General features: G+C 39.3%; 1 protein-coding gene across 8 annotated transcripts in view; it reads right to left on the reverse strand.

The window, feature by feature from the left end:
* Window positions 1–346: 346 nt before the first annotated feature.
* LETM1 (leucine zipper and EF-hand containing transmembrane protein 1) overlaps window positions 347–19,849 on the reverse strand; it is a 31,526-nt gene continuing 12,023 nt past the window's right edge. For 3 of the 8 annotated variants that reach the window (XM_080638859.1, XM_080638865.1, XM_080638863.1), the window contains exons 4-15: window positions 18,065–18,208; window positions 16,940–17,077; window positions 13,112–13,315; window positions 12,036–12,155; window positions 11,300–11,431; window positions 10,557–10,736; window positions 9,801–9,962; window positions 8,211–8,345; window positions 7,457–7,647; window positions 5,309–5,465; window positions 4,154–4,291; window positions 347–3,527 (exon numbers count right to left, since the gene is read on the reverse strand). In XM_080638859.1, coding sequence (XP_080494985.1) covers window positions 3,459–3,527; window positions 4,154–4,291; window positions 5,309–5,465; window positions 7,457–7,647; window positions 8,211–8,345; window positions 9,801–9,962; window positions 10,557–10,736; window positions 11,300–11,431; window positions 12,036–12,155; window positions 13,112–13,315; window positions 16,940–17,077; window positions 18,065–18,208 — 1,770 coding nt within the window. In that variant the 3' untranslated portion in view covers window positions 347–3,458. Of the gene's footprint in view, window positions 4,292–5,308; window positions 5,466–7,456; window positions 7,648–8,210; window positions 8,346–9,800; window positions 9,963–10,556; window positions 10,737–11,299; window positions 11,432–12,035; window positions 12,156–13,111; window positions 13,316–16,939; window positions 17,078–18,064; window positions 18,209–19,849 lie in introns of all 8 variants that reach the window. The other 5 variants (XR_013958868.1, XM_080638860.1, XM_080638861.1 and 2 more) reach the window with 5 other exon arrangements.

Below are 19,849 nucleotides of genomic sequence, written 5' to 3' on the forward strand. Positions count from 1 at the left end.
TAGTTTGGGTCAGGTGTTCTGTCTCTGCTTCCTCCCGGCTTCCCCTCCTCCCTGGCAGAGCATGAGACTCACAAAGTCCTTGGTCAGACCAAACATTTGAGCAGTAACTAAAAACATTGGTGTTATCAGCTCTGTTCCCAGGCCGAAAGTCAAAAACACAGCACTGCACCAGCTACTAAGAAGGAGAAAAAATGACTGCTACTGCTGAACCCAGGACAACCCCAAACATTTCAGTTTCAGCAGTCATCAGTGTCCATCTCTGTGACTGGCATCTCATTTGAACAGCAGTAAATTCACACTGAATAATCAAAAGCAAAAGAAAGATAACGGAGAGATTAGGTTTCAAAATGATACATTTATTGTAACTAAACAAAGGACACAAGCTCCAAATTAACTTAAAAAATTTATAGTGCATGACGGCAAACACAGGACCAGTATGGTCAGAGCACAGACAAATGATTTTCAACTTAAATCTGTAACACAGGCTGAAATTCTTCAGCTGAAAGGCAGAATTTGGGTTACATATGAAGAACAGAATACGGGATTATTATTTTATTTAAATATACCCAATAATCTGATATAAACAATTTAAAAGTATTTAAATACACACTGAAGTAGCTGAAGTTTAAATGGCTAGCAAGGTAGGTAGATAGAAAGTTACAAGAAGTATTTTGGAGTTGTATAAAAGGTGCAACTCTTTTCCCCAGACAAAGCCTATTTAAGTGCAAGGTTCCAACTATCCTGTCAAAAGATTAATCTCTACCTGCATGCACTCCTGCTGACAAATACCACCTATTGATTTAGCTTCCTGGTACTTAACCTGCAGGCAGATTCACTCTCCCAGCACAAAGACAGTGATAAAATCTCAGTAAAAACCATGTTTTGAGCTTGCATGAAATGGAAACAAGCTTTCCGATAAAATAAGCCCTATATCCTGCTTGTTTGGAGGGGGAAAATAAATTACATCCTATTTTACTTCTCTTCCCTGTTGCTAAAGAGTTTTTAAAAAGCTTTTTATATGTTCTATATTTTTTCCCCCCAAATAATTTATAATCAAAATCTCATCTTATTGAATCTGACACAACCCCAACACTGGTCCTACCGCTTACGTCACTCTGAGCTTAGAGGCTTTGCCTGTGTAAGTCACAAGGTCACCAAAATCTCTCACATCCTTTTAATTATTTAAACAAATATTTACATCTCTCAATTAAATATTCCTTCAGGAAACAAGTTCTGACCAGTTACTGTACACTCGGAGGTCATCCCTTCTCTGAAAGTACTGCAGGTTCTGGGCTTTTGGTCAACACAAGGGATGACAAAGCATGTTAGCTGCAGCTAGTCCTCAAGCTGGAGCTGTTTGTAGCACCTGGACAGAGCTGCTCAGGACGGTTCAAACCTAGGCAAGCATGAATCTCTGCTTTAAGCCTGTAGAATGTGTTGAAGCTCAAGTCCAGCTGTCATGGGTTTGCCTGCTTTCAGCATCAGAAGGAAGATATTTGCTATGGTTGTTGTGTACATCCCTCTAAACACTTTGGGTATCAGGGGAAAACTGCCACCTGTGATTGACATTTAAATGCATTTCATGTAACCTGTTAAAATTGCCCAAGATGCCAAACTGCAAACAAGTCTGAAAGCTAAAAATGTTTAATAAATTAATCACAATTACTTTAATGGGGACATTCTTCATTTAAAAAGGAAAAAAAAAAAGCTCTTTTTCACTCCCTTCTTATTTAATCCACAGGAAATTTAAATGAACAGTAAACACAGAAAAGGAACAGCAGAAAAAAATGTCTTGAACTCCCAAATCCTAAAATCAAGTAATTTACTGTAACGACAGTTAAAGCTCTGCAAAACTTTTAATGAAAAAAAAAAAAGAAAATCTCAGAAAACAGCTTTTTCTGCTACTTCCCTATTTAAATTTGCATACATTCAAGTGCATACGACTCTTAGGTTTCTGATATTCCATGGAAGGTAGCAGACAATCCTAGAGTATTTTTATTGTGTTGCAGGAATGTCAAGTAAGATTTTTATGTATTGCTTTCAAATTGAAGACACACAACTGCAGAATTTAGCATGCTTCAAAGCCCTTGAATTCTAATGGTAAATTATACAACATAAAATTAGGTTTTAATTCATGTTTTTGTGAAATGGCTTTACTCTTTTTGTCTAAGCAAAGTTGTGTTTTTCACACAGCACCTAGTGAAGTCCTATCTTCACAGTCTACAAACTGCCTTTCACGCTGAAATCTCCAAGTTAATCTCAATTTGCAAGGAAGAGAACAGCCCCTTGTTTAGGCTATATTAACTGCAAAGGTTTGTACTGATGTGAAATTTCAGCTTTGTCACAGCAATTTGACACTTCAGATACAATTACAGTAATTCTCAGAAGGATCTTACTAATTGCAAGCAGCTTTCTCTGCAAACTGTACAGAATATTAATACTTGAACTAAACACTGACCTTTTTTCTACTGTACTGTACATCTTACTGTACATCTGGCTTCGGAAACAACTAAATACAGTGGTCCATCATGCAAGCCATGAGACTGTCAAAACTCCTTTTGTTCCACTAACGTCAAATAAGTTTTTATAAATAATTTAGCCAATCTAGATAAATATTGAACATGGAATTATGCTGAAAGATGCTTGGGAGTCAACATTTTCTATGACTATATGCACCTATGACTAAAAGCACTAACCGCCCACCTCAGTATCACTGTGGAACAACGCCGTTGTAAGGTGTGCTCTCCATAGTGTCCACAAAATGAAGAATGGTCATATATTTTGTAAATACTGGGTGCAAAATAAAAACAGAATAGAAAACCAAACCAAGACTCTGCTGGCTAAAGCCACACTGGGTGTGTTTCATAACAGATTTTAAGGAATAGTGGAAAATTTAGGCTACCACGAATTATGGAACACCCCAGAACCGGTATCTTAAACGTCAAAATTTACTATTAAGGACAGACATTAGTGAGAATACCTTTACTTACTGTCAGTATTTAATCACACAGTTAAAGACAGTAACTATAACCAATAGATTTGAAAGCCAATGATGTAATAAAAGCACTGGCTGTACCAGACATGATTTGCTGACTGCACAGAAAGCGAGGCCATGAGATGAAAGTATTTATGAACTTTTACTATACCTGGCTAGTTATTTTATACCTGAGATGAAAACTAAGAGGTAAGAGAACTGATGTAAATAATTATCAGATGAAAAACAAGCACACATGCCAAGATAAACGCATTTAAAAAGAATATATGCAAAAAGATCACAACTGACATTTTCCCCTTATGATTATTTTCATTTTGTTATTTAGACAAATGCTTTAACTCACTTTACTGTGTGACAGATTCTCTTCTGGAATTATCTGACAGGCTCCTGTGATTCCAATGCTTTAGCAATTCACGGAATTTTGAGCAGAAGTGACATCCTCTACTCCCTTGTCTCAAGAAATTTAAGGCACCCGTAAGAAGCAAACTTCATAGGAAGTTTCCATTCTAGGGAGAAAGAAATCTGATTTCCCCTTCAGTAGAAAAAAGAAAACAACATTCATGAATTCATAGAAGTGATTAGAATGCCACATTCTCTGTCAGTGAGGCAACAGCTGAGTGATATTTAGCTTAAACAGAACTCAATCTAAAGAGCTGCTACTGAAGCCACAGACTCTTCACTAACAGGTTACAAAATATGTAATACTGTGATGGAAGGGGAAGTTTGTATTAAATCCTGAAAAAGCTAAAAGGTAGAAGCAGAGCAAGGTTGGGCCCCATGTAATGATGAAACAAACTAAACAAGAAACATTTTTTTTCCATGACAGATACACTTAATTTATCCAGCAAACTTGCAAGTTTAATGGATCACTGTACCACAACAATGAGTGCAAATACATGACTTTTGTGGGCAGGAGCACTGCTAAAGAAGCGTACTTTGTTTTCATCTGTATGGAATGACAGTGAATCACTTCTCTGATGAACGGAAATTTCATTCCATAGGTCAGAAAACATATCTATGATTTATTACTAGGATCAGCTTAAAACATTTCTCATAATCACAAAACTCAAGTAATATGTAGCGATTAGACACAGAAAGATATACAAGGTTTTGGTTACAGTTGGGGTTAGCTTCAGATTCTGAAGCTTAATTCTTTACTTCCACAGGTTCTTTATCCTGCTTTTCCTTTGCTTTCTCTTTTTCTTCCAGTTTTTCTTCTTTTTGAAGCAGTGCCATAATCTCAGCAACCTGTGCGGTGCCAATATCAATATCTTCTTTGTCAATCAGTTCTACTACCTACAATGAACACAAAACGAAATTGAGAGCACATTTAGTTTTCACATGATTGAGACATTTTCTTGTCATAAATTCTGTTAAGACAAGAAAGCATTCACTTTTCTCATGTTCAAGAAATACTACATTTTTCTTACATGCAACACAGATTTAAACCACAATCACTGCCTCAAATATCCCCAGTATTAAAAAGACAAAACTTAAAGCAAACGATCTAGAGCTTAGTAGGTGATCCCAAATTCCTTTATAAAGCTTTTTTGTACAAATGTATTCTTGGCACAGCTCCTCAAGTTCCTACAATTATTCTGCATTATACGCAGAATTGAGAAGTACCTATGTTGCTAAATGTACAACAGCTGTTTAGAGCAACAGAGAAGATAATCACCACTGGGACACCTTCAGTAGAAAAATGTGTTTCAAAAGGTTGATACTGTATTTTTTAGCTGGCCATAGTGTAAGTGTTATTACCGTATTAAATTGGAAAATTATTTTCAAGGAAGTAAGTTTTAGGGCATCTCTGAAAAAAGAAACAACAAAATGAAGGAGAAATGCAAAGAAAACCTAAGAATGTTCTGCAAAATAAGAAACCAGAACAAATCATGCAAAGAACATAGGCCATTTACAGCCATCCTAAAGGATAATTAGCCACAGTCTTGACATCGGTTATGATATTCCGAAAGTGTTTCTTCTAAGGCTCCTTCCCATCCTCCCTCTGATTCATAAGCAGCACAACAAAATTACTACATTTTACAGAACTTGACATAGGCATACAGGAAAACCTACATCTTTAAAGGTAACACACACAGCATAAAGATTATTCTTCCCCTCTGCCTCTCCCCCCAAATAGCCATATAAATTCTGAAGATGCTACCATGTATTATAAGATTGATTTACAGCACATTACCAAAAACCTCATTGGCATCACTCATGCCAAGGACAGCAATATGAATTTCAGTCAAAACAGGTATAACGTCTGAAGGATGGCTAGCCTGATTTTCTTTAAGTAGTCCACAGACTTACCTTAACAACATTATTGATATCGATTTTGCCATCCTTGTTTTCATCTAGTGTCTCTGCAATCCTAGTCAGCTTCTCCTCTGGAATCTTCTGAATTTGTTTCATCACATTAATCAGCTCAGCAATGCTGACGAGATTCTCCCTGTAGAGCAAGCACAGTCTGTACATGGCAAGCAGTTACTCCAAAGGAGTAAAGTTGACAAAAAACAGTACTGAAAGTCACTACACTGCAGGCGATTTGTAAAAACATTATTTCTTTAGAATCCTGAACACAAGGCAAAAGAGCAAAAATGAGTTACTGAACAGCAAGCAGACTTCCAATGAATCTTCAGCTTACCATCAAATCTCAGGCTTTTGGTTTCCTCAAGGTTTATTGCACAAATACAGTATTATTATTGCACAAAAATCCAGTAGTCATGTGAAATTAAGTTCAGCACAGTTTCTGTGCATCTAACGTCTTTTCAGCCCCCTACCCCATTTAACAAAGGTGCAGTGCCATGCACCTGCCATCCTTTTAGACTGAGAGAGGCTGGCCTACAGAAATGTAATGCAAGTCACAGGAAACCAAAAGCTGAGAACTTATTGCTTCAGCCAATTCAGCTCTTTCGTTTTAATAGACTTCATTTGCTCATATCAAGGAACAGACTTTTTAGAAGGAAGGTCTAAACTTGACATTGCGAATAGCAGGTTTCAGACATTTCCACTGTCTGCTTACTGATCTCATGAAGCTAAAACTGTCTTCTGCAACCTAAAGCCTCTGCTTGCCTACGCAGTTTTGTTAATTTGAAGAACCATCTTCCAGCATAGCTCAAGCTGAAATGCAGGAGACAGTGAACCCAGTAAATATGAAACAAAGGGGCTTTATCAGTATAGTCCCAGCTCCACACTGGGCCCTAACCTCTGGGCACAGACTGACTTTTACTCAAGGAGCATTTCTCAAGCTGCCACTAAATGTTCTGGGCTTGTGTTGTTTCTATGGCTCTCAATGGCTTGGTGATGCACTAACTTCAAATTTAAAAACCAAACCTTCAATAACTAAGCAATCTTTAAACTAATAATCTTCAGTCATCCACAATCACCTAAAAAAAATATCCACAAACCCATCCATTACATAAAGTATAATTACAGTTAGTACAAGCAGATTTTATACTGTATTTTAAATTCACAAACTCCGACAGTTTGGATCAAAACTTCCCTGTAGCACCATTCATATAACTGCCTTAGTCTTAACATTTGAAACAAATGACCATTTGCTCTGGAGACTGGAAAAAACCCCAAAGTTTAAAAGCACCAAAAGCAGAATCCTATTTCCTGTTTAGGAATGCTCTGTGGGAGCTGGGAAGCTCTCCTAAGGAATCACACAAAATGGTGCAAGCATAAACTAGATGAATATAGCATTCATAAGCACAAACCCTGAGAATTACAGTCACAGCGCTTAAGTATTTCAGTGCCTGTAAGATGCAACATATGACCCTTCAACATGATTGCCTGAAAGACTCTCCAGTAACATTAAGACCGGGAGAAATGTTGATAAATGTATTTCACAATGAAGAGAGATCTTGAGTGACAGCTTCATAAAGCTGCAAGTGTATTAAAGTTGAAATGAAGCAAACTGTCAGAAAGGGACTGTGTAAAATTACCTCCTTACTTCAATTAGACCTATTCCTTTATTTCTCTCCAGATACAGAACAGACTTTACTGCAGTAGTTTTCCTCACTGTCACCTTCACTGCTAAAGAACAAACATGAATGTGCTTGCCACACTGTTGTGTGCCTTTTCAATCCATCACACAGGGCAAACCTACTGCATGAGGAGCATGACTAAAGACATGATTTCACCTGCACCACCATTAGGGCTAGAGGTGTGAACAGGATGGTAAGATACTCATCAACACTTTGACATTTAGAACCCCCTCAGGACTGGCATCTGGGGAATTACACCTGCTCTTTTCCTTCTTCATTTCAACCGTATTTAACACACCTTGAAGAGAGAAAATCTACAGCACAATTTTGTTAGTTTTATTTCTAAAATAAATTATCTTAACATCCTAAACACAACTCACTCGCTAATTCTCTTCTAGTCACACATCTGACAAAAGCAAGAATGAAGACGAACAGTCAGAGACACATTCAGTGCTCTCAAGTCACTTACCCAGCAGGAGGACCATCAGCACCTTGCAGCCGTACATCCACCGTCTTTTGAGTTGTCTCTAATTCATTGATAATTTTGTCTATCTGACCAATCATTCTGTTCACCCTCTTGGTCAATCTCTTGCTTGCCTTTGTCTCTTCCACTGCCTCTTCCTGGCCAGTTTTAGAGAGCTCTTTTATCTCTTGTAAATCCTAAAAGAAATGGTCAGGAGAGAGAAACGCTCTTGTCAGGGTAAATTCTCAACAACAGACAGTACTGACTTCAATTAGAATTTCAAGACAGGAGCTATTTGTAAATGAAATGCAAATGTATAGATCTATAAAGCCAAACTGGAATTAGAACAATGACTTTTAATAATGCTGCCTTTTTCATGTACCCCTTAAATGTTATTTTCCACCTCTTTCTTAAGGCTGGGTAAGATTCATCTTACTTAACTTGAAGTACCTATAATAATGACATCTATGTTTGACAAGACAGAACTGCGGCATGTAGCACCTCTTAAGCCTAGCCACCCTGGGAATATGAGCAGGAAGAGGATTCTCATCTGATGGGAACTACTCCAATGACTTTAACTAGGCTTAAACACATTATAAAAACGAGGCTCTGCATTGTCCCATACAAAGTTCATTCACCCACCTAACTACAGGCTCACAGACATCCAAGCAAGACCATCTTTAAATTTGTAAATCATTTATGCTAAAACTAAACATGAACAGGAATAACAAAAAAAGAACTTCCACGCCCCATTCTTCACCTCATTGTATTCCTGGATATCACCCTTCAATTCCTCAAGCTCCTCTTTTTCCTTTGTTAATGATTTTTTCTGTTCCTGCAGCTTGGCACAAGCATCATTCAGCATGTCAATCTCTTCCTTAGTGATTTCCTCACCCTGTAACAGAAAATAACATACAAATTAGTGAAAGACACATTGGTGATTTTCACAGAATCGCTAGGGTTGGAAGGGACCTCTGGAGATCATTCAGCCCAACCCCTGCCAAGGCAGAGCCACCCAGTGCAGGTTACACAGGAACATGTCCAGGCGGGTTTTCAATGTCTTCAGAGAGGGAGACTCCACAACCCCCCCGGGCAGCCTGTTCCAGTGGTCTGTCACTCTCAATGTAAAGAGGTTCTTCCTCATGGTGAGGGGAAACTTGTGTTTTAGTTTATGGCCATTGCTCCTCATCCTGTAGCTGGGCACCCACCGAAAAGAGTCTGGTACCATCCTCCTGGCACCCATCTTGGAGATATTTATATGTATTCATGAGATTCCCTCTCTGTTTCCTGTTCTCCAGGCTAAAAAGACCCAGCTCCCACAATCTCTCCTCATCACAGCAATGCTCCAGACCCCTGATCATCCCTGTGGCCCTCTGCTGGACCCTCTCCAGTAGCTCCTTGTCTTTCTTGTACTGAGGAGCCCAGAACTGGACACATGACTCCAGATGTGGCTTCACAAGGGATCACCTCCCTCAACTGCTGCCACACTCCTCCCGATACGCCCCAGGATACTGTTGTCCCTCCTGGTCACAAGGGCACACTGCTGGCTCATAGTCAACTTGTCATCCACCAATACTTCCAGGTCCTTCTTAGCTGAATTGCTCTCTAGTAGGTCATCCCCAACCTGCCCTGGTACTTGGGGTTCCTCCTCCCCAGGTGCAGTACTCTACACTTGCCCTTGTTGAACTTCATTAGATGTCTCTGCCCAATTCTCCAGCCTACTGAGGTCCAGCTGAACGGCAGCACCTTCTCCAGGTGCATCAGCCACTATCCCCAGCCTCATATCATCAACAGATCTGCTAAGGGGACACTCCAGTCCTTCATCGACGTCACTGATAAACAAGTTGTGTAAGACTGGACCCAGTAGATCCCTGGGGAGCACCCAATAACTACAGGCCTCCAACTTGACTACGCTCTCTGATCATGACCCTCTGAACTCTGCTATTCAGCCAGTTTTTGATCCACCTCACTGTCCATTCATCTAACCCACATTTCCTAAGCTCACCTATGAAGATGTTATGGGAGACAGTGTCAGGAGTGTTAACTATACACAGATTAAACACGCACAGATCTATTACATCTACAGCCAGTACAAACGTTCCCCCAGATACGCATATTATTTTCAGTAACACAGAAAGATAAAGGAGACACCAAGAGATGTTTTGTGCTGACTTCAATTTCTGTACTGGTGGTTAAGAATTTGCAATCTGCTGGTTAGCTGGTTTTAAGTGACAGAGTGGGGTGAGAAGATTAAAACTGAAAGACAGTCAAGCAACTTACCACAGCTCTTACATGGATGCTTTGATACTTTACATTAAAAAGTATGAAAATGTACATTTATCCAGATTACCTTAATGCCTTCCAATACTGGCGCTGTATCTTTCAGTGTCTCTGCATGCATCACCATCTCTGCCTTTGCCAGTTCTTGTTCAGTATCCACAGCTATCTGACTTTTCTGAACTTGCAGAGTAGCTGCTTCAAGATCTGCTGCTGATTCTACATCTTTCTGAATCTGAAAGACCCATGAAGTTTTAATTAAAACAAAGGTAACATTATCTGCATTAGCATCAGTAAAGAACCACTTCTCAAAATAGGAACAGTTGCCAAAGTAGACTACGGTACTTTCATGAGAAGACAGTGTTAAACTGTAACATATTGAGTCGTTTCACATTAAAATACCCGCTTGCACTTAATGAACTATGCCTGTGAGCTCCTGAGGCTTAATTCACTAGTAAAGCAGGCCAGCAGCTTTTACAGTCAGCTACTATACAATGACATTACCAGGTTAGTGTCAAATAGGAAAAGCCAAAGCTAAGAACATCTGAAGTACAAGTGGAGGAAATAAACAAAAAACCCCACCACCTTTGCTAGAGGAATAAAAGGCTTCTATTACTCTAATAAAGAGGAAAGAGAAATCCAACATATGTAAGACTGAGACAATCTTTTGTTTCACAGCAATCTATTTCAACATTCTCCCACATCTTTCATATGTGGATTTGAAGTCCAGTTTCATGCAGGTAACCCCCAGAACAGAGGCAGTAACTCACAACATACAAGTTTTTATATCACTGACATATATTTCTCAATAGTTGAGGGCAGAACTTACCACAGCTGCAACCTGAAGGGTTTCTTTGGCTTTCTCTACAGCTTCAGACAATCTTTCCATCTCTTTTTCTTCATTCTCTTTTCTGATGGCTTCCTCCTCCTGAAGTGTTGCTTCCAGACGCGCTTTGTTATCTACTTTTTCACCTTCAACTTCTGCCACTTTGACTTGAGCCTCTCTGGCCTAAAAATAATGGAAGAAGTCTATTAAAGTCTATATGTGCGTATATATGTGTATGGCTACATTATGTAAGAGGTTTATGTATCGTTATTGAGATAGGTACCACAGGTATGATAATGAATACAGCTAAACACCCCCAAGGTTACCCTATTTCTTTGAAAAGAAGAACTTTCTACCCTGAAATCATTTATGTTCTTCATTCTCTTTCTTTCAAAACTACCAATTATCTAATCAGATTATTTCTCTCTACACAACATCATCAATATTTTCATGTATTAATGTATTTATATTGCCCAGAGCATAAATTGTTTATGTAAGTAAAAAGTGTATACTAAATCTTTTTATGCTATGACTGTCTACAGTCATGCAATCAAACACTGCCTTTATTTGCTTTATTCTCAAACTCCTCCACATACAAGCCAACTTCTGTGTTCAAAAGTCGCTCAAATAAACCAACCCATGGTTCAGCTTTCAACAAAAAGACAAGAACCAAGAAGAACATCCATTTCTCTGAATGGATTTTCAGCAATGACACTGAAAGCTGGTTACAGACCATGTATACTTACAGCACTCTCTGGTAGTGTCTGAAGTGTTGTTTTGAGCTGATCAGCTGGAGAAAGGGTATCGGGAAGATACATGGCTCTGGATAAAATCAGCAATGAAGTAGGAATTTCCTGGTTCAGGTGGAGATCTAACCACTATAAATGCAATACACAAAACAAGTCTTCAACTTTTGAACGTTTTTATTTCTTTACAGCTCAAATGAAGCACACACAAAGTAGTAAATATTTTTTCTTTACCCACTATGTATCAGTCACCATCCTGACACGAGAACTACAGGCTCTAAACAATTAAGAATTGTGGTAATTGCATTAAATACATGAAGTATTTTGTCTAAAGAAGTATTTCAAGAAGCACTGAATGAATATTCAGAAAAGTGTTTTGTTTTACATGCATCTTCCTCTAAAGCAGACAACACCAAACGACAAAGAACTGATCTATTTGGAGAAAAGTCCTTACAGGGTAATACAAATAATTAACAACACCTGCCGAAACTGCAAACGTATGTTGGATATGTTGAAGTCTAAGTATCTATTTGCATGATCAAAACATCATGGCCCAGTCAAAAGCCCACTGCTACTATTTACTTACACAGTACAAATGGCAAAGCTTACTGAGAAGAAAGACTGTTTTAGCCAAGCCTTTAATGAGAGCAGAAGCAAAAAGACTTCTCAGCATCATCACAAAAATCAGAGCTAGCAAATAAAGTTAGATGGTGTATTCAGTCTTACAAAAACATACCTGTTTAAGCTGTTCCTTGAGACGTTCTTGCGTCACACCAAGAGCTCTCATACCTCGAGCACGACAAGCTGCCTGCAGCTCTTTAACAGTCAGGCTGTCAACTCCTTCTTCAGCAATAAGCTGCACAAAGAATGAAATAAGCTTTAACATGTAAGAAAAGCCACCAGTGAACACTCGAGAGTCCGTATTCTTACAACGGCCACTAGAGGCTGCTGTGGTAACACAAAATAGCCTCCACTTTTTAAACAGTGAACATAGAATCACAGAATGGGTTGGGCTGGAAAAGACCTTAAGACCATTCAGTTCCAACCCCCCTGCCAAGGGCAGGGATGCCTCACACTAAACCACATCACCCAATGCTCTGTTCAACCTGGCCTTGAACACTGCCAGGGATGGAGCATTTACCACTTCGCTGGGCAACCCATTCCAGTGCCTCACCACCCTCACAGTAAAGAATTTCTTCCTTATATCCAAACTTCCCCTGTTTAAAGTTTTAACCCGTTACCCCTTGTCCTGTCACTACAGTCCCTGATGAATAGTCCCTCTCCAGCATCCTTGTAGGCCCCCTTCAGATACTGGAAGGCTGCTATGAGGTCTCCACGCAGCCTTCTCTTCTCCAGGCTGAACAGCCCCAACTTTCTCAGCCTGTCCTCGTATGGGAGGTGCTCCAGCTCCGATCACCCTTGTGGCCTCCTCCAGATTTACTCCAACAGCTCCAACATCCAACTTGCTCAAACTTCATACTGTATCCTTAACAGCTACATAAAGGTGATGTCAATCTCTAAGTCAGTATTTCTAACAGTTCCCTTACAAATTAAACTTTCAGAGAAATGCTTTTCTTTGCAATATAATTACTTTCATTGTAATTAATGGCAGATTAAAAAAAAGTCACCTTTTTCTTTCCGAATTTACTTCTGATTTTAAGCTCTTCAAGTTTTTTATGTTCCAAGTTAGCTCAAAAATAAGACAACTGAGACAAAAAAGGAAATTTCCTAGAAAGAGACATGTATATCCACACACACTCATTACTCTTAGGCAACAAAATTATTAAGCAGTGCCTCTTTAGAGTGACTCACTTTGTCATCTGCTTTTATGCTTCTCAATCTCATAGTAAGCTGGAAGCGGAGAAAGTTATTTGTCCCAATTGACTGAAGTTCCAGCAATTTACAAAGTGCCACCAACTGAGGCCTGGTTAGATTGTCCAAAGTCAACTCGTCTTCGAATAGCTTCGAGAACCTTAAGATCTCCTCATTACTGGGTCGTTCACCAGTTTCCCTGATCTGTAAGAAAAAACAAGCACACACAAAGCTTGCCAACAACAGCATTTGCTTTGACATTATTGTGAATAAAAATATTCACTTCAATTGTCAAGTACTTTGCATCAATTTGGGGATAGGAAACAGGACACAAGGAAGACATGAAAAAAATTTTAGAACAACAACCAACTTACTGTAAAAGGCAAAACCATTGATGGCGTTGATAATTCCCAGCCATACTGCATAATATACTTAAGATAAAACTAACAGAAGTTAGATGTACCTGTATATTGATAAGCACATCTCTGAGTTGGTGCTGACATTAGATACCTTAAAAATAATATCTGTAATAACCAGTTGCTACAGAAGTCTCACTGGCAAGTATTCTTTTTGGTCCCAAACTCAGTAATCACAAAAGCACACTAAAAGCATCACCCTGTGAAGATAAAGTGAGAATTTTAGGCTAGAATTCTGCGACACTGGTGTCGCTATGAAGCACAGATCTGGACACTTACCTACCTACCTCCTCTCCAAACCCACGTCTATTGCAATACTGTTTTGCTTTCAGCTCCCCACTGTTCTGTAGCACCCCAGTGCAAATACACTTGTAGTTGAAGTTACTCCAAAGTATAAAACACTATTTGGGAAGGACTCTACATCCTTCTTGATGGAAGGTCTACGCAACTGCTTGTACAAATTTGAAGTTAAGCTTTTAAGTTGTGTGTTGCCAATGACACTTCACAGTAACTAAACTCAATTACTGGAAGCAGAAATAACTGCTCAAAGAAGTAGAAAAAAAGATCATTCCTTGGTCTCATCAGATTACCTGTATAAATGTTGATTTCTTTCTATTTTAAGTGTACCATTATCAAGTGCTTATTAGTGATATTACTGAATCCAGAAACTACAGGACTTAACAATGAAGTACTTCCAGTCACTTAATCCCTTCAGTCTATACAGTAAGTACGAAGATCAACCCCTCCACACTTTCCCCAAGACCTCTTCCTTCTTTAAAGCCCTATAAAGAAAACATATGCGAAGTGACATAGAGTCTGAAAATCTAACATTACCTATACAGCCTGATTTAACATGCCTAGCTGTTTCACCTGCCAACTCAAATCCCTCAGTGAACACCTACTGAGTAGAGGAAAAGGTAACAATTTGGAAGACAAGACTGAATGAGTGTAAACCTCCGGGATACTTGTGTAGCAAAGAAACCAAATCAGAGAAAGAAAGGTCAAAGGCCCTCTTGTACTTCACCAGCACCTTTGCTACAAGAGCCAAAACCAGAACTTCAAAAATATGGAAAGTATTTTTTCTTCCTTGTTTAAAACTGAATTTCAGCAGAGCCAAGTGTATGTTTCTTGAGATGACAAACAGAAAGTTTCTAGTACATCACTAGCTACAAAGAAACACAGAAACTCCAGAATTCTGCAGCAAACAGGCTAAGCCGTCAATGAGAACCAACAGAAAGAACCATCAATGGCTCTTGCAGCATCAAATATTTCACTGCAGAAGCAGCTATAGAAGAATAGCAAAAAGGTGGGAAACATTTAAGCTGCTTCTGGCTCTGATATTATCTAGTACAGTGAAATGAGGTCAATAAAGTTTGTTTCGATGAATGAGAAATACATAGTTGTAAAAGCACACCCACACATTTGAAACTTCTTTTTAGTCAGAGGAACTCAGGACTTCCTCCAGCAAACGTGGAGTGAGACATCATTTCTTTCCATAGAAATTAACCACCAAATGTCAGTTTTCAGTAGCAGTTCTTTCAGAACAAAATGCAATGTTCCAAACATGAAGCATGGCCATGGCATGCTCCCAGCCTCTGCAATGTCAGTGCTTCAGCTGCTTACTGCTATCACTAACCATTTAAAATTTCCTGCAGCTGAAAAAGAACAGAAACCAATGAAGACACAGAAGCTTCAAAGTACATGGACCTTGCAAGCACATACCGACTGCCAGAACCTGCCAATATCATTATCTGCTGTTGACATGACCTTATTACCCCATCCTTCAAAACTTCATTCTCAGCTCTGCCAAGCAGGAAAAGCCCCAGCTAGCTGATAGAACTTACAAAGTTCAAGTCTGGAAATCCCCTGGATTACGTGCCTTTTTCTGTGCAAATACATACTGTGCCCAAACGGGGGAACTACACTCTTACTTTCAGCAAAGCACCTGGTCATGGCTGTTAACTCAATCTTTCCTATTCAGCAGCCCCACAATTCAGAGAAATCAGAAGCGTGAGGAGACTGAAATAAATCCAATCCTGAGAATATTTAAGAAGATACCTTTCATCTCTCCAGGAATACCTTACCATTACCTATAGCTTGATGAAAAGAAACACGGTCAAACCTAAAGACCATCAAAGTAGGAGGCAGATATAGAATATAAAATGGTTGGGTTGGAAGGGACCTTAAAGCTCATCCAGTTCCAGACTCCTGCCACGGGCAGGGACAGCATCCACTAGACCAGGTTGCTCCAAGCCCCGTCCAGCCTGGCCTTGAATACTGCCAGGGACGGGGCAGCCACAGCTTCTCTGGGCACCCTGTGCCAGTGCCTCCACACCCTCACAATATAGAATTTCTTCCTAATAAGTAACCTAAACCTCTTCCAGTTTTAAGCCATTCCCCCTTGTCCTGACCCTACATGCCCTCTCTGGATTTCTTGCAGACCCCTTCAGGCACTGGAAGCTGCTCTAAAGTCTCCACAGAGCCTTATTTTCTCAGGCCGAACCAGCTCAGCTCTCTCAGCCTGTCTCCAGAGCAGAGCTGCTCCAGCCCTCGCAGCATCTTTGTATCCTCTTCTGAACTCACTTCAAGCAGGTCGAGCCCCTCTTGTGTTGGGGGCCCCAGAGCGGAACACAGTCCTACAGGTGGGGTCTCATGAGAGCAGAGTAGAGGGGGAAAATCACCTCCTTCTATCTGCTGGTCACACTTCTTTTGATGCAGCCCAGCACACGGTTGGCTTTCAGCCCAGCACATTGACAGGTCACATTCAGCTTTTCACGAGCTGAAGCCCCCAAGTCCTTCTCCTCAGGGCTGACATTCAGTTTCTGTGTCAGCAACTGCTTGTGAATAGAAAAATTCTTCAACAAACACAGCACTCGCGTTCTATGAAAACCCCAGATTATACCATGCTCTAGTCAGCATCCCAAAGGATTTCAGCATTACAGCAACTGCGCATTTAAAAAACTGGCTTTATAAGCAGAATTAAATTTGACAAAAAACTTTCATTTTTCCCCCACTAAATTTTAATCAGTCAATCAGGAAAGAACTCCTCTGTCCCACTTTTTACACCCAGTGTTCAAAAAGGAGGTCAAAACCTACACGACTAACCACCGAGTGCATATTTTCTATCTTAGAATTAGCTTATTAACAAAGTGAGAGAACAAGAAGTGAATGAGCAGAATGAGCACCTAGAAGGAAACAGAGAGTGAAAGTACCAGCTAGAATATCAAGGCTAAGAGCAGTAAAACTTCAGCACACTGAAGTATTACTTGCAAAGAAGGAATCTATCCTAAAGAAGTATTACATCCTGGTTCTTCAAATGCCATGGAATAAAGCTATCTGATGATTACTACAGGCCACAAAACCAAGCTGTTTCCTTGATAGGAAGAGAAAATGTATTTTTAAGAAGTTTTACCTTTTGAAAGAACGTTGAAAAATCTTTTGCAACATTTCCTTTTGCCACTTTGTTTTTTAAGGCCATCTCCTCAATGGTGTCTTGAAGGAATTTAGCCAATTCAAGCTTTACTCTCAATTCTTTCTTCAATCTTTCCTCCTGTAAAAGAAAATGGTTAAGTTTTAAAAGTTCTTTCCAGACGTACGTGCACTAAATACCATTTCTGCCCTCAAACAAGTCATGCAGAACACTTTTGAACTCCTACTCTAACATACACAGCACAAGAGGACGTTTGCTCTTACTAAAGACCCCCAAATCATACTGAAAACCAGGCTCATCAGCTCGAAGCTCCATGAAACATGGGATGCAGTAACAACAGAAGTGCAGCACAAGGGGTCTCACCTGCTAAAACCAACATGCACCCACTGAATTACTAACAAAAAGATATAAACTAACCAACTGGTTTGGGTAATTCCCAGCCCTGGCATCCAGCACACAAACACTACAATACACCTCAGGAATTCATCCCAGAATTAGAAATGAATGGCTACTTAGATCCAAGTATACAATCATGACTGATCATATCTGTGACTGACTGGGATCTCACTACAAACAAACCTCATGTAAGTCTTGTGTGCTCTGAAAGTGAGAATGTTTGGGGCTTTTTGGTGTGTTTTCACAAAGCTCTAACTAAAAGAAATACAATTTAAATAAAGCAATGCATGAGAAGCTATTTTAAATATTAAGTACACATACAAAAAGTTTGCATCAAGGACTCAAATATGAAAACAAAATCTGCCTATTTTAATACAAAGTAAAAAAAAAAAAAAAAAAAAGAAGTTTCATAGCTTCATTTCTGCTTTGTAAGAGTCACAGAAAATGGAGATGAGGAGAGCGAAAAACCAAGAGAAGCTTACAGCCTGGATACCTAAGCACCTATACATACAAACAGGTAAACCAGGATGGCACTGGCTTGTTGTTATATGTTAACAGCAAGATCATCAAAACAACATAAAGAAGACAAAAGCATCCCCCTAATACAGAAGAAAAATCTAACTTACAGAATTTTTCTCATTTCTTTCCTTACCAAGGAAAGGTCTATTTTCCCAAATCATATTACTGGATTCTAAATTCAGACCTGCTTACCTTTTTAGACTTTGTCTCAAATGTAGAGGGAAGCATATTAGGGAACAACTTAAGAGCTACTGGAAGCAAAAATTCCATGAATGGGACGACGAGAAAAACTAGGAAAGGGACCAAGCGGAAAAGGTCGGCACATATTCGAAGAAACTGGAAGAAAAAGTAAGATACATGTATTGATAAGCAAAATCTAAATATTTATATAAAAATACCTGATATGATCACCCAAGTTATCACTTACACTCTCTATATATTTGCTACAACGGAAATTCAAAGTAACACAGAAAAAAGAAGTGACAAAGTCATGTTTTATTGTCTTTTTCTTCAAGTCACTCTATACTACTGAGTGCCAGAGTTTCACCAGTTTTCAACACTATAGAAAGTATTTCTAAAGCCTGGCTGTGTCTCAATAGGATTACTGAACAAGTATCTCATTTAAACCTCTTAAAAGCACCTGAAAACAGGAGGTGGTCATTTGTTGTCGTTAAAGCTGCTTAACTTCTTTTATTCATCTTTATTTGTGCTCCACCACTTCTTACATGCATGAGCTACTGTGGACTAAGTAATCAAGAATAAAATGAAATATCCCTCCCCCTCTGCATCGTAACAATTGTAATGTACATTTAAATCCAGGGTAATGAGCCCAGCTTGGTAGATTCTTTTATTTTTAAATCACTGCTTTTCTAGAGCAGTAATCCTCTGAAGCAGGCCAGTGCATTAGTTACTGAATCCGCGCATAAAATAAATACTGCCCTTTTGATTTCTATACATTCACAAATGTACGTATAAGGCTATAATCAAATCTTTCAGTACTCACTGGAAGCTTAATAACTTGGTTTATATCGGGGAGTGCAGATTTTGTTTGACTCTGCCTCATTTTACAAAGCAAATAACAGCTTATGGGGAATATTGTCAGCTCCTAAATCAGACTGAAGGTCAGATGTACACTACAGCACGCTACTGCCAGAGCACTGTTGTTCCACATTATCATTTGCTAAACACAGCTGTGACTGGCAAAACCTGGCAGCATAAATGGTATTAAAGAAGTAAATGCATGCTTCCCCCTCCATCCCTTTCTCAGGCCAATCCAGGGGAACAGCAGCATCAACCAGTTGCATGTGGCTGGGACAGCTTTGCTAGAACACAAAGCCAGTAAAACTTCAACTACAGCTTCCTTAGCATAAAACCAGCCAAAATCTTATGCACTGTTTGAGGAATGTACAAACTCTACAGATACAAAGTTGGACATTTTGTTTTGTATATACAAAAATTCAGTTTTCCAGAAGGGATGCTTTTGTCTATCATTTATAGGCACAGAGATATTTCCACTCATTCCAACCATAGAATGATAAATGACAACTAAAAAGTTCAAACAGATGTAAAATTTTCTTCCAGACTTTCTTAAGTCAGAACAAGTCCATTTTCCTCAAAACTTTCCATAGAGGGGAGCACAGAGTTCATATTTCTAGCCAGTACCTATTTTTAGACAGGACGTGCAAGTGTTTGTACAGGGCAAAATCCACATCCAGGAAAGCAGTTTTACGACTGGATTAAGCTAACCTAATGCTAACCTGAGACAATGTATGCAGAGTCATGAACATGCACTGCCAGTCGCAGTGTGAAGGTGTACCACTGAATTAACTAAAACTAACCCATAAATACATACATACTGCACAAACAAGCAAAAGATCAACACAAACAAAAAGCTAAGGTATTGAAACACTTAAGCACCAAGCAGGACTGGCCTTTTTGCAGCAGCACAGTCCTGGATCATCTTCCATAAATCATGAA

This window comes from Psittacula echo (genome assembly GCF_963264785.1).
Source record: "Psittacula echo genome assembly, chromosome: 1".
NCBI classification, from domain to species: domain Eukaryota; kingdom Metazoa; phylum Chordata; class Aves; order Psittaciformes; family Psittacidae; genus Psittacula; species Psittacula echo.